General features: G+C 42.8%; 1 protein-coding gene across 1 annotated transcript in view; it reads left to right on the forward strand.

The window, feature by feature from the left end:
• LOC130479551 (receptor-type tyrosine-protein phosphatase eta-like) overlaps nucleotides 1–15,832 on the forward strand; it is a 108,232-nt gene that overhangs the window by 74,993 nt on the left and 17,407 nt on the right. The window contains exons 8-14 of the mRNA XM_056851948.1: nucleotides 1,593–1,850; nucleotides 3,372–3,641; nucleotides 4,006–4,281; nucleotides 7,924–8,196; nucleotides 9,948–10,079; nucleotides 12,092–12,284; nucleotides 12,425–12,543. Of these exons, the coding sequence (XP_056707926.1) occupies nucleotides 1,593–1,850; nucleotides 3,372–3,641; nucleotides 4,006–4,281; nucleotides 7,924–8,196; nucleotides 9,948–10,079; nucleotides 12,092–12,284; nucleotides 12,425–12,543 (1,521 nt within the window). The remainder of the gene's footprint in view (nucleotides 1–1,592; nucleotides 1,851–3,371; nucleotides 3,642–4,005; nucleotides 4,282–7,923; nucleotides 8,197–9,947; nucleotides 10,080–12,091; nucleotides 12,285–12,424; nucleotides 12,544–15,832) is intronic.

Consider the following 15,832-nt stretch of genomic DNA (forward strand, 5'->3'; position numbering starts at 1 on the left):
AGCCCCGTGGCGCAGAGTGTTAAGCTGCAGTACTGCAGTCATAAGCTCTGCTCACAACCTGAGTTCGATCCCGACGGAAGTTGGTTTCAGGTAGCCGGCTCAAGGTTGATTCAGCCTTCCATCCTTTCGAGGTTGGTGAAATGAGCACCCAGCTTGCTGGGGGTAAAGGGAAGATGACTGGGGAAGGCACTGGCAAACCACCCCGCAAACAAAGTCTGCCTTGGAAACATCGGGATGTGATGTCACCCCATGGGTCAGTGCTTGCATGGGGGACCTTTACCTTTTTAATATAGACCTGCATCTCAGGCTGTTCCACAGGCTTCACTCTATCCCAAAGATCGCAGCACATTCTCCCCATATTGTTATCCTTTCCTGGGAGATTGGAAGAAGCTAAAGTTTCCTTTCTCTTAGCACACCTCTCGGGAGATTACAATTCAAGTAGCCAAATTTTGCCTCCGGTCTAGTGGGATTCATAAACGGCTAGTTGAAAACCATGGGCTGCCTTTTAAGACACCTCAGAAGCTCGAGTAGTTAGAAAGTGTGGCAAAGAGGCTTTTCTCTGGTGTGAGATGCTTGGAAAACAGCTCCAGTGTTGCATTAACCGGTTCAAAGTGCTGGGTATTACCTTTAAAGACATTTACCGTCTACAACACTCATATTTATCAAGCCACATCTATATTGCTCTGCACCATTTACATTCTTCAGAGTGCCTCCTCCTTAAGGAGCCCACCCTTAGGACTGCCCATATGGATACGGTGAGATCATGGGCCCAGTCTTTTCTAATGGCCTACCAAAGTTGGTGAGCAAGGCCCCTACACTGGCTACATTAAGGAAGGCATATGGGCACGTGTATTCCAGAAAGCGCTTGGGGAGAGTAAATTGTTTTAGCAGATTTGGCTGTGCTCATTCTATTTCTATATGTTTGAAATGTTGACTGCTTTCAAATTTGCAATTTGTGTATTTTAATCTGTTTTAATTTTGTTAATCGGACTATTATCATTTATGTCCTCGCAACTTGATTGCTGTGCTGTTAACCCCAAGTCCAAGGAGATAAGGCAGAATAGAAAGGTTTTAAATAAATAAATCCAGTTAACAGGCATGTGTTTAGATTTTAAACAAATGCTGTTAATTGGTGCACCTTGTTATATGAGGAGTTCCAGCTGTGTTGTTAGCCACTGGAATGCTGACCAACATTTATCATTAACATTTATATTATTGTCCATAAAATATTGGGAAAAACTCCTTACAATGTTGCTTTTTCGATATGGAAATTATCTTGCTTACAATAATGCACTCCCAGTAAACTGATGGAATGGTCCTTCTTTATTATAAGCAATAAATCGCTTCAAATAGAAGCTTAAAAACTGATGTGGATTTCTGTAGGGGAGATGGGAAATGCTTAGGGTTTTAGTGAAGTGTGTGATTTTAGTCTTCTAAGCCCTGAGCTCTTCTTGAGAGCAGTAAATGGAAGGTAGCTCTTAATATAGAGCTGTAGGTCAAAGTTTTGAGAACAGCCAGTAGTTTACAGAACATCATTCTATGCAAAATATCATTATTTTAGTTCCACCTAACATTATCTCTTTATACAACAGAACCCAATCCAGTTTTTGATGTCCAAATTAAAAATTATAATACAACAACAGTACTCCTGACTTGGAATAACACTGATGCAGCTCGACATGGGTACACGTACGTAATAGAGACTGGAGAACAAGAGGTCGAAACAGTCCGTAATACCAGCACAACCATTGGCAATTTAGAACCTGGTACTGAGTACACATTCACAATATATTCACAAGCAGGAGATGGTAAAACTAGAGGCGATCCAGTCAATACAAGCACCTATACAAGTGAGTCTGAAATGTTTTTCTATAGAATGCAAGCGTTCATTATCATATGTTGGATTCGATACTCCTTCATTTTTTTTAAAAAAATCAAGATATAGTACAGTTGAGTATGTATTTGCTCATTGTAGAATAATCTATAAAATGTCACTAATTGTTACAATGGAGAGGCCAACTTTTAATGTTTTCCTTTTCATTCCCTAATATAGTAGTAGGAGCCCCGTGGCGCAGAGTGGTAAGCTGCAGTACTGCAGTCCACTCTCTGCTCACGACCTGAGTTCAATCCCAACGGAAGTCGGTTTCAGGTAGCTGGCTCAAGGCTGACTCAGCCTTCCACCCTTCCGAGGTCGGTAAAATGAGTACCCAGCTTGCTGGGGGTAAAGGGAAGTTGACTGGGGAAGGCACTGGCAAACCACCCCGTAAACAAAGTCTGCCTAGTAAACGTCAGGATGTGACGTCACCCCATGGGTCAGGAATGACACGGCGCTTGCATAGGAGACCTTTACCTTTTTAATATAGCAGTGCCTCAGAAATAAAATTTGGGGGGAAATGTGTGCTTTTATCCTTCCACCTCACTGATTAAAATTTACCTGCATTTGTTAAAATTGCCCCTATTTATAAATCTAGCAGAGTTAATCTTTGGATCAGTAGTACTGCACCACGTGCAGTAAACGTTTTCTCCAAATTGTATGTTCCACAGGCTTGAAACAATTTGTGGGTATGGGGGAAACCAGGTAGTCAAGGATGCTAATAAGTCCCTTCAGTCTTCTTTCATGTTGTTCAGTCATAAGCAGTGAAGGTATCTTTCTCAACTGGGTCCCTGAATTTCCTATTCATGGCTACTGTCACAAGAACTGAAATACCATGGCTTGCTCAGTGCTCTGGGTTCAGTGTGCTGGGGTGATAAAGTTTCCATGCTTACTAGAAATGAAGTCTAATACGGGAAGGTGCAAAAGGGAGTTTTCCACTTGCAGTGCCATCCTGTGCAGAGTTCTACCTATCTAAGCCCATTGACTTCAGAGGACTTCGAAGGGTGTAACTCTCCTTATGATGGTACTGTTCGTCTCTCAGATATCCAGGGGACCAGTATCTTTTTTGGCTTTCCTAATTACTTTTGAACATGCAGTATTCCTGGTTTTTTCTCTTCTGAAAAAGTAGTAGCAGCAACTGTCCTTCCTCTCATTAGGGACATAACCTGGTGGGAGAGCATAGCCTCAAAGGATGGCCTTGGAGAAGGCTTGTATCACACATCAGTCCAGGGGTGCCTTTTAATTTTGAATAACATGCCCTTTTTGTTTTTCTCATCCCCCCCCCAATTTTATCACTGCCTTTTCACCTTGCCTTGCACCTGTGCTGAGCCTGCATCATTAAAGTAGCTGCAACAGTACATTTTAATCTTCTGGATCACTTCCATCACAGGTCTTGCAATGCTTTTACGTGGATACTGGATTACAGATAATGTTGTGCATTGTATTCTTCCAAACAATTTCTCATTGTTCTTGTGTTTTTCTTCTTAAACCACAACAGTTCCTAGTTCTGTCTTCAACATCACAGCGACAGATATTAGTTCAGTAGCAGTCGATTTATCATGGGAAAACAGGGATACAGCTTCTCCCATGTACTCTTATAGGATACACATTAGTCGAGAAAATGGTTCTGGTGAGAACAAGACAGCCCGAAGCACCAGAGTTGCAATATCACAGTTAACACCTGGTACTAATTATACATTCAGCATATACTCAGTTGCAGCAGATAACACAACTGAAGGAAATCCAGACAGCATAAGCCTTTTTACAAGTAAGTTGCTTAAATGAAATGCCTTTCTCTTACAGTCAGACTCAATTCCAGGAATGTTTATTCCTTCTGCAGCTAAATTGCTGCTTGCCTGGCTAATAAAGCTGATTGAAGGGCTTGCATACAAATGTTGGATCAAGGCCACAGAAACTGAGAATATTTTAGTTTTTATCAATTTCTGGTTGTGCGTTCCTCTGTGTTGGTGGGTAGAGCTGGACATTCTTAAGTTTCTGACTATATTTCCATTTTTTAATATGTAAACTAGGCAGAAGTTTAGTCATCTCCAAAGTGAAGTGTTGAAGATGATCTTTTATTCACTGCAGGGTAGTATAAACAGAATTAACATACTTGTCATGTTTTTGAACAGAACCCAGTGCGGTTTCTAAAATCATATTTGAAAATATCAGCACAAATGGAGTAATCTTAAGTTGGAGTATTGAAGACGCTGCTGCTTCTGGATATACTTACAGAATATACATACAGAATGGGAGTTCTGCTGGATGGAACGTCACCCAAAGCTCCTCATCCAAAAATGCTTCCATCCAGGGGTTAAATCCAGGCACCTCTTATAGTTTCTCAGTCTTCGCACGGGTGAACAGTGGCAAAACTGAAGGAGGCGCCAGCAGCCAGACTGTCTGTACAGGTAAGCGTCAAAGATAAAACAGAACTATCTGATGATGTATTAATTCTCAAGTTTAAAAGGAGGTATGCGTGAATTCCTGCTGCTGATGGTCCTGGGGACCTGATGGTTGAGCTGGAAACTAAACATTCTTATAAAGTAATATATTTATTAGGTGTACACAATAAAATGGATAAAAACACTGGGCCTGGAATACAGGCGGTATATAAAACCATTTGTATAAACAGTTACAACAATAATCAACATAGTTGATGATATGCAAAATATAAATGACCAACAGACCAGACGTGCTTTGGCTTGTTGGGCCTTCCTCAGTGGTCAAATTGTATAAAACATTATTATTAAAAACACATCCAGAAATGCACTCTACAAGGTATTATATCAGAAATTTATAAACCTTGTATCCTATGTGGCTAGATGTAAATTAATAACACCAGTCATAGGTCTTTCAGCATGATAATTTGCTCAGAGAAGTGTCTGGTGCAAAAATTGTTTGTTTCCAGATGTGTTGTAACATCAACAAGCGACAAAATATATTAGCCTATCAGTCCCCTGCCAGAGTCAGCACACCCAGGAGTAAACACGACTCCAGAAATCAGGAAACAAAGGAGCTCTCCTCCTTCTGAAGATGTCTAAAAGCTGTTTGGCGGGGCGGGAGCAAGAATGAGGGCAGGGCTCCCAGACAAAGCCTGGTTGTTAACTGCTGAAAGAATACTCTTCTGGAAGCAGCTACATTTGATGTTGGAGTCTCAATGAGAACTTGAAACCATCTCCATATTGACCTGAAAGGAACAGACAAAACCGAGTACTTTAAGCAAGAGCATCCATGTAAGAGCATTACAAGGCCTGTGATGAAGTAAGATACCCATTCCTAGACAGTCCGCTGACTAAAGGGGCCGTGACATAAGACAGGAGGCCAGCCACCTCTGAGGCGCCATTAACTGATTAGGTCCAGTTATAGCAGAGGTACCCCCAGGTGGGAGCAGCTTGCACCAGAACATCACAGTGGGCCATACAAATATCCCCCCTGCAAAAAAATACTGACAGCAGAATGGATAAGGCACAATACTGATTTAAGAGAAAATTCCCGACACATTTCTCAGATTTTCAATGGAATTTATAAAGAGGAAAGATAGGGTTCCTGCCTTACCGGGAGCCATCTTTGCTGCCCCGGGGGGAGGAGGAACGATCGCAGCAGAGGGGGAGGGAAATTGGGTCCGGCCGGCCAACATGTGCGTTTGCGCGCGCATGGGGGCTCGTGCCGGACCCGATTTGCCCGGAGACAGCCTCCTCATTGGCTGGGGCAAGGAAGGGCTCCAGCCAATGAGGGCGGAAGGCGGGAGCTGGGTGGGGGCGTGGCTAGCCTCGCCCCTCAGTATATAACGGGGGGACGGGCCCGCCCACAGCTCACTCCGTTTTCTTTGTGAACTCACCCACCCTCCCTAAGGTTTATTGGCTTATAGTCACAGCTTGGGGCGGTTTAGCATGTGGATGTGTCATTTTGGGGGGGGAAGCTCCATAGGAATTGGTAGCTTCCCTGGTTTTGGGAACCCTATCCCAAGGGTTTTGGGAGAGGCTTCAGCGACATGCCCTGGCGGCTGGGCAGGTGTCCGCCTCTTCCCAAGTGGTGGGGGATAACACCCAGTGGTGTTCGTCCTGGTGTCATCCTGGTACTGCCATCCCAGTTGCCCACAGCGGGAGTCCTGTGGGCAAAGGTTACTTCATGGCCGTGGTGGACACGGCCTGGGCACTTGACACATCACGCATGCTGCGCCACAAGGGTCGCAGCTGTTTGCCAATTCCAAGCTGTGGCCAATTTATTCCAAATCAATCTAATTCTTACAATTAAATGTTTATAATGTTGTTGTTTAATAAAGTTGTGTGTTAATAAAATGTTAACTTTTATAAAAAATGTTTGAATTTATTGAATAGCGACGTTCCTTTTAATTAACCCTGGGTCAGCAAGAGGTGTGTGTGTATGTGTATGTATATATATATATATATATATGTGTGTGTGTGTGTGTGTATAGTGTATATACATGATATATATAGTGTATATACATGATATATATAGTGTATATACATGATATACATAATATATATGATATATATATATATACATGATATATACTGTATTTTCTGGCGAATAAGACTACTTTTTAACCCAGGAAAATCTTCTCAAAAGTCGGGGGTCGTCTTATACGCCAGGTGTTGTCTTATACGCCGGATGCTGAATTCTGAGCCAGACTGGAGAATCTGCCTGGGGAGCCGCCTCCGCTCTGTCCATGTCCACCGGAGGAGGGAGGGGAGGCGAGCCCGGCGAGGGCGCTCACTGCCCGGCTCGGAGTCGGAGCCAGGCGTGCCGGGGTGCACGGAGGGAAGTGCTCGGCTGCGCTCCAGCGGCAGCGCAAGGCAGGCAGGCGGCTGGCTGGCCGGCTGGCCGGGGCTGATATTTTAACTGTAAAAATGGAGGGTCGTCTTATACGCCCAGTCGTCTTGTACGCCGGAAAATACGGTATATAGTGTATCATGCCAAAACAACAGCATGAATGATACAGCATGAGTTGACAAATACAAATAATACATATGTAGGCAATTTTGCATATACAGAGCCTTCCATAAACAGCCAGTTCCAGATTTTGGGTTCCCTTCAGCCAGATACTGTCTAGTGCCTTCACCCCCGAGGGCAGGACTTAGGCACCAATACCCAGAGCGGGCAGGCAAGTAAGAAAGCAAGGGTGGTTCTGCTCCTAGTTGCCACTGCTATTCCATCATTCATCTCTCCCCCCCCACACACACACAAGATGAACCAGTGAGTGACAATAGTACCATCATTCACTCACCTTTGGCATTTGCTGAAGGGGCCACAGAAGGGTGCTCCGGCTGTAGGCAGCTGCCACTTCCTCCTAGAGAAAGGAAGAGGGGAAGCCATGTGCCAACCACAAACACACAACAAGAGAAGAAGGATTGGGCAATTCCCTTGGAATTTATGTGTGCTTGCAATGCCACTGCTTCCGCCTTCTTGTTTCTGGCAGTGGAACAGGGAGAAAAACTATTGGGTCTGAAAGGAGAACAAAAGGGTTTGGGCTGTCCTCCGTCCAGGGTTCCTCGTATCAAGAAATGGGGTGTTTCCCCAGAATCCTCTTCAATCTCTCTCTTCCTGGTAGGGAAATGTATAGAGCAGAGGTCTCCAGTGTGGGGCCCGTGGGTGCCACAGTGCCCACCAACACCTTTATTGGTGCCCGCCAAGTGTTTTCAGAAAGTGGGCGGGGCCAGGAAGGTTTCTGATAGGCCATTGGAGCTTTGATTGGCTGTGATGATTTTTAAAAACATTGCTTTGGCAGCAGCTGCTACCACAGCACAAGGGACGACACTGGCAAACCACCCCATAAATAAAGTCTGCCTAGTAAACGTCAGGATGTGACGTCAACCCATGGGTCAGGAATGACCCGGTGCTTGCACAGGGGACCTTTACCTACTGGTGGGATGAAAGTATGGCAAGTATGTTGCAAGGCAGTAAAAGTGCAGCAGAAGAAAATAAGATGTTTTCTGAATGCAATACTATGAACTAGTCATTCAGACATGGCATGTTCTGCTATCAATTTAATGACTGTTTTACATTTTCACCTTCTTGTTTAATTGTAGATGCAGCACCAGTGGGCACACTGAACTGTAAACCAGTGCTTAAGCAGCCAGAACTGAATTTAAGCTGGAGTCCTCCTGAAGGCATTTATAATAGCTTCACAATTCAGGTCTCAAACGGTACTTTAAACAGAAGTGAACAATACAGCTCAGAAAATCAGGGTGCTATCATAAAAGATCTGAGTTACTTTGTCAACTACACTGTTAGGATCGTAACCCATTCGTGTGGAGAAATGAGCATTCCTCAGGACAAAATATGTCTTACGAGTATCACTGGTAAGGATCAAGCCTGTTTGTCCAAGTTGGTTGTGGGGTGAGGAAGTGCGCTTGTGAATAATGCAGTGAATAATGGGCATAGATTGGAGTGGGTAATAGACATAGATAATAGACATAATGATGGTCATAATATATAAACCTTTTTAATGAAAGGTAAAGTACATGCCCACCTGAAAACTATCTTGTATTTTCCAAGGTCTAACCATGTATATCGTTGTGGGGAATGTCTTAGGGGGATACATATAGGTGGTATGAAAACCCTGCAAGACCAATTCAGTTTGCCGGAACTGAAACATAGTTTGAGCTGCGGTTTCACATGTTCAATAGCTGGTTTTCATAGTCATCAAGGGATTAGGCCAAAATGGTCCCTTCAACCAAGTAAGTTTTTTTTCCAACACAACTTTGCAAGTGAAAAATCACTAAATTATCATGCTTCAAAAGGGTTAACTGTCATGTTTTTTAAAAGGAAGAAAAGCTAAATCAAAATGATGTTGATAAATGAGGTTTTCTATGTGCGATATATTGGGCAACACCCAATGTACTTCTAGTATTTTGTTTTGTTTTGTTAGACGCAGAAAATGTTATAGGATGAAAACTGATGACGTTCTCCATTGTGTTTGTGATAAATTTAGTTTAGGTACCAGTGGCAGGTTAATTGCATCCCAATATATTCTAGCATTCACCTTTTTTTAAAGATGAAATGGCATGAACCAGTGGTGCACAACTGACGCTATTATACTTGAGGAATACATGATATATGGGATGATATAGGTTTGCTAAAACGGTTTTATGGTTTGATTGTACATCTGGGGTGCAATTAGTCCACAGGCTTAATTCTGGAAGCTGAATGCCAGTTGATGCAAGGAAAGCCTACAGCAATGCCAGAATGTATTAACCTGGAATCACTAAAGGAAGGGGTTTTTTATTACTGTGGAGGAGCTACGTTCCCTGGTGTCATGGGCATGACACATGTGGGTCATAATGTTGGCCCTGGGTGCTCCATTAGCAAATTATTGTGTCTGCTACAGTTTTTGTGCCCTGTGGTGCAGAGTGGTAAGCTGCAGTACAAAGCTCTGCTCACAGCCTGAGTTCAATCCCAACGGAAGTTGGTTTCAGGTAGCCGGCTCAAGGTTGACTCAGCCTTCCATCCTTCCGAGGTTGGTAAAATGAGTACCCAGCTTGCTGGGGGTAAAGTGTAGACGACTGGGGGAGGCAATGGCAAATCACCCTATAAACATAGTCTGCCTAGAAAATATCAGGATGCGATGTCACCCCATGGGTCAATAATGACCCGATGCTTGCACAGGGGACTACCTTTATCTTTTTAATTGACTAGTATATTTACTGTATCATAACTGTCATTAACATGAGAGGAAGGTACTACCTGTAGGTCACCGCAAACATGCAGTGGTTTCTCTGTGCTGTAACTGTAACATTTAAGCATGTGGCTCCTCCATGCCACTTATGGTTGCTGATGGTGGCATTCATATTCTTCACAATGGTGGGGGGAGATCCAGTTGGTGACCTGTATCAAGTGTTTGCAGAAATGTAGCCTGTTCAGATATTTCACCTAGCCTCAGCATGCCTGATGCAATGTACGGAACATCACTCTTCATTGCCCACTCAAGCAATGGAAGATGTTCCTTTGCAGTTTTTCAAAAGAGAGTTGGGTACTTTTTAAAGAGCTGTTGGCTTCACATATCTTCCGTATCTTGATAAACTGGTTGCCATTTCTTCATTTTGCTGCATAGATCCTCCAGTTCCCTCTGAAATACCGACTGCTGAGGCAACTAGCCACAACACTTTGAAAGTTCAGTTTAGTCCTTTTGAATCCATTAATGGACCGTTAGAAGCATATGCAGTAATAATCACAACATCAAAAGGTAAAAAAATATTACATACTACTCACTTGGTCATTATTTTAAAAAATCTGTCTTTCTGCAAGAAGCTGAGGGATCTGCATCTTCCCAATGGATGAACAGGTTAAGATCCAGGCCTCCAAGTTCAAGGCAGTTCTTCTGATGTGGGGCTGTCACCTTTATCAACCTGGAAAGCGCAATGTTTGGTCACATGTCTATCCCGTGCAGCAGGGCTGGTGCCCTGCAGTAGTTCTCTTCCCATCATCCATTGTGTGGAAACAGGGTATTTATGTTGCTGATGATGGAGTGAAAGACAAAGGGAAAATCAATGTTTATTTCTTTAATTATTTGCAAGTAACAAGAGAGATCGGCCTAAAAAATAGGAGTGGTGTGTCATATATGGGATAGTGATGGGGGTGGCGTAGGGTTGAAACACCAGGTGCTTTCATGAATCTGACCTAATTAGATCCCTTTCAATCCATCATGACCAAAGAGCCTGATTTGAGTCTTCAAACCATCTTCAAGTACTTGAAGGGCTGTCACATAGAGGAGGGTGCCGAGTTGTTTTCTGTTACCCCAGAAGATCAGACCAGAAACAACGGGTTGAAATTAAATCAGAAGAGTTTCCGTCTAGACATTAGGAAGAATTTTCTCACAGTTAGAGCGGTTCCTCAGTGGAACAGGCTTCCTCGGGAGGTGGTAAGCTCTCCTTCCCTGGAGGTTTTTAAGCAGAGGTTAGATGGCCATCTGTCAGCAATGCTGATTCTATAACCTTAAGCAGCTGATGAGAGGGAGGGCATCTTGGGCATCTTCTGGGCATGTAGTGGGGGTCACTGGGGGTGTGGGGGGGAGGTAGTTGTGAATTCCCTGCATTGTGCAGGGGGTTGGACTAGATGACCCTGGTGGTCCCTTCCAACTGTATGATTCTATGAGTGGTCTGTGCTCCCTCCCCCTTTCCCTAACTTATCAAGGAGGGGTGGCAGGGATAGTTGAAGCCATGGAAAATGTAGTTGCCCTGCTTCCCTAGCCATTCTGGCAGCATATGGTGTTTAAAGGGAGTGCCTGAAGTGAGTCTCCCCACTCCACACACACACACACACACTGGCCGGCCTCAATACATTAAACAAAGTGGGAGCAACAGAAAAGACTGAACTAGGGATCAGAGGGAATGCCTGATTTGGACACAGTTTAGATTTTTTTGCTATCAGATATTCAGTTCTATGATCTTGATTTCCTGAATTATTTCCAGAGCAGACTGAGGAAGGGGTTTGTTTGTCACTGATACCTTCACTTTAGAAGCCGGATGTATTAGATACTTTTAGTTTTTGTTTTATCCCTAAAAAAAAAAATCCCTTCATGCCAATTCAGTTTACTCCTCAAAGCCCTGTTCCATCGCTGACTCGGTGTCTAGGTTACGGCACTTTCACACAGCCCAAATAATGCCCTTTCAATCCAGTTTCAGTGCACCTTAACAAAATTGCAAGTGGATTTTGCCAGTTCACACAGTAAAATCCACCTTCAAAGTGCATTGAAAGTGGATTGAAAGTACATTATTTGGGTTGTGTGAAAGTGCCCACAAACTGTGATACCTAAGGGGAACTGTGTTCAGTTTCAGATAAGACTTGATGAGAACCTGTTTGCTTTTTTGAGCAGGTCTGGACTCAGAAGAAAGCTACCAATAGGTGCTTTGAGAACTATTTTATACACATTGAAGATTTGATGAGTAAAACCATATTTAGAAACTTTTTGTTGTCCTGTTTTGTTTGTTTTGTTGTTTGGACGTAAAATCTTGGGTATATAAAGAAGTAGAGCATGTAATAGCCATCAGAGAATTTTGCTAGGCCAATAACAGCTAAATACATAAGAGTATGTTTTATTCAATCTTTTGATTTCAAATAATATGCTGCTGAAAGACATTGATGGTGAATATTTTACCTCTGATGTTCTCTGATTCTGTGCTTGCTATTAATAATGTGGTGCCTATTATTCAGTCTTTACTTTAAAAATATTTTATAATGTACTTTTGCCCCGTACAGAAATGAAATGCAGCAATGAGTCCTTGGCAGACACCTATCAGGATTTTACCGAGAAAAAAACAGATTCTTATGTCGCATGTGTCAAAGATGTGCAACATTCCTCTAAAGTTGATCGTTATGATATTTCAATAGGAGATGGATTAACCTATCATGGCTATTACAATGGGAAGCTCGAACCCCTTGGTTCCTATAGGTATTTTTATGAAGTTTTTTGAAGTATTTTCCTGAATCCTTCATGTGACCAAACTTCACATAATAAAACGAACGATGGACATTTCTTATCAAACTCTGATGCTAGTGCAATTTAATCATTTTTTTGTTACATTTCATTAGGGCGTGTGTGGCTGGTTTCACTCGTATCATTTTTACGAACGACTCCTCTGTCAGTTCAAGGGAAAGCTATGTCTCATATTCGGCTGTCTCTGCACCTGCACACTTACCCCAAAATCCAGGTACAGTTATTGCCGTGTTGTTGTTGGTATTTATTTGGCATTCCAGCTGGTGGATCCTGGCCTGCTCTCCTCAGAGATGATGTGAAGGTCCGGGGGGTGGGGGCTTTTCACAGATCCCCCCCCCCATTTTTTTCTGACAGAAAAGTTAGAAAATTTGATGGAGCACTGGGAAAAAATCCTCTAATAAAACATTTTATCTTTTAGAACAAGTAAAATGTGTCTTGCCCTGACCTGGATGGCCCAGGCTAGCCTGATCTCATCAGATCTCAGAAGCTAAGCAGGGTTGGCCCTGGTTAGTATTTGGATGGGAGACAACCAAGGAAGTCAAGGGTTGCTGTGCAGAGAAAGGCACTGGCAAACCACCTCTGTCTCTTGCCATGAAAACCCCAAAAAGGGGTCGCCATAAGTTGGCTGCGACTTGACGGCACTTTACACACACAAAATGTATCTTGAGGCAAGGTTTTTCTTACTCAAAACGTGTGAAGACGTTTTAATTTTTTGCATTTGAAAAATTGGGAAATTTGGGGGAGCACTGAAAAAGACTATTATGGTGTTTACATATACAACATTTCCAAGAATTTTTTGTTTAAATATAAATACTTTTGCCAGCAATCAATATGCTATAATGTGTTTTTAATGAAAATATGTTTTTAAAGGATTCACCTTCTTTCACATCCTAGCAGAGATGGTGACACCTTTAATAACATATTCATAACATATTAAAGGATTCAGTGTTTCAATGCTATAAAGTGTATTTATTTATTTAATTCAATTAGACTCCACCTTTCTCCCCAATGGGGACCCAAAGCAGCTTACATCATTCTCCCCTTCTCCATTTTATCCTCACAATATCCCTGTGAGGTAGGCTAGGCTGAGAGACTAGCCCAAGGTCACCCAGCGATCTTCCATCGTATGAGTAGATATTTAAACCCAGTTTACTATTCGAACATGCTAGCAGTCCTACCTCCTGTGACTCTGAGAGAGTCTCTGTCCAAATAGTAATGCTAACTTTTGTTTACCGCAGAATTTGTTTTCTGCCTTCAACTTTTATTTTTCCTGCTTCTCAGATGGGAAAAAAATAAAGATATGCATGCTGTGGTAGCATAGGCTGCAGCAGTCTGCAACTCTTTCTGAAATATTGGGTATACTTGAAGGTGACACACAAGGGAATTGGCTACTCTTTAAGCAGCCATGGCTCCCAATGTCGAGACTGGATCTTGGATCTGACAATTTTTCATCAGTGGATGAGGACACCATAGTGGTAGATTCTGTGGAGTACAAGCTGTTACCACACTTGTATTCCCAGCGATGTATTAAGAGTTTGAAAATGTTATAAAAAATACTGTTCGTACTTTCAATGTATTCCCAGCGATGTATTAAGAGTTTGAAAACGTTATAAAAAATACTGTTCGTACTTTGTTTGACCCCTTTAGCTGTGAAGACGTCTTCCAACCATTTATAAGCCATGGTATCCAAAAACCCTTTTACAGCGATGTTTTTTACAACATTTTAAAACTCTTAATACATCGCTGGGAATACCTAGTGCGGTAACAGCCCAGGACAGACCCTAAGGTACCTAGGTTCTCTGGGCTGACAGGGAACTTGTGGCCGGCTGTAGCTACCATACCAGAAGCCCAGGAGACGCAGGAGCCACTACGAGAACCTGGGATTTCTCTTTTATTATAATAATAATAAAGTTTTAGGATACAGAAAGAAAAATGGGTGGAAGGGGTCATTTCATACAAATTGTCTTTTCCGAACCTTGACAAAAATAATATTAACAAAGGAAACTAACAAGTTTATCAAAATTTCAGTCGTTACTCTGGTAGCCCAGAACGTCTTTAGAACTCTTTCATATAGTTTAAACATATCATATTCTTTATGGTCATTCAGTAGTCATTCGGGAAGTAGTCATCAAAATGCCTTAAATCTCTTTCAAATAAGCTGAACATACCTTACTCTTAGTACATCATAACCTGTTCTCAGTACAAATAACCTCTGCTGCTCTTATGAAAAATTCATAAGAACCTGGGGTTTCTGAGGGAGCCATGAAGGAGAGCAGTTAATTGACAAGGGCCTTATGGTTGCCCCCGAGATCTTGAGAGCTGAAAAGACAGAAAACCTAGGCAGAGGCACAGCTCAGACAGTGAAGAGCAGGATTAACTGTCCAGGGCCTCTCCGCTGACCACGAGGCATCTGAAGACCTAGAACCACCACAAAGCTTTGCGTGATGCTGGACAAGGTCTAGCTGTGAGCTCCTGCAGACTGCTACAGCTGCAGGCATTCAGTCCTATAAATAGCCTCAGTTTAGCTCTGGCTGCTGTGCGATTGACAGCTCCGGTAGTGCTTGTGACTCCTGATGTAAACAGGGCATCCTGGTTGTTTATTTCCGCCCCATTCTTTTATCCTTGATTGTGGAAAACGTGTACAAGTCGTGTCATGACAGAAGGTGACCCTCGCAACTGGCATTTAAGTAGCCAGGTCACAGCTAAAAGAATGTGGGGGAAAAAAACATTAATTGTATCCTCCTGTCTCCAGTGGACTTACATCATTTGTTAAGTAAGTCTTTGCGCAGGAAACAATAATTGAGATCACTCTTCTCAGTTTTTATACACGCACACATATACACACTCACTCTCATCTATCCTGTGAGGCAACTCACTACTTATTCCATTTTTTAAGATTGTGAAATGCCCTGAGATGGATGTGTGTCATACAGCTGTGGCAAGATCCGGCTCTCCAACAAGTCCCCCAGTGATTTAGCAACATGTGTCTCCCCTTTATGGGCCACACAGTGGCTAATGCTGGTGCATTTATAGAAAACAGGTCTACTTCATACATATGAACCATACCAGAGTCTCTGGCAGCTGTGAGATTTGATCTAGGTCCTCTTTCCCTTTGGTACATGCTAAGAGTACACGCCCTCTAGAGTATTGTGTTCAGTTTTGGGCACCACAATTTAAGAAAGATGTAGACAAGCTGGAACGTGTCCAGAGGAGGGCAGCAAAGATGATGAGGGGTCTGGAGACCAAGTCCTATGAGGAAAGGTTGAGGGAGCTGGGTATGTTTAGCCTGAAGAGGAGAAGACTGACAGAGGATATGATAACCATCTTCAAGTACTTGAAGGGCTGTCATATAGAGGAGGGTGCTGAGTTGTTTTCTGTTGCCCCAGAAGGTCGGACCAGAACCCAGGGGATTAAAATTAAATCAGAAGAATTTCCATCTAGACATTAGGAAGAATTTTCTAACAGTAAGAGTGGTTCCTCAGTGGAACAGGCTTCCTCGGGAG

This window comes from Euleptes europaea, chromosome 6 (genome assembly GCF_029931775.1).
Source record: "Euleptes europaea isolate rEulEur1 chromosome 6, rEulEur1.hap1, whole genome shotgun sequence".
Taxonomy (NCBI): Eukaryota; Metazoa; Chordata; class Lepidosauria; order Squamata; family Sphaerodactylidae; genus Euleptes; species Euleptes europaea.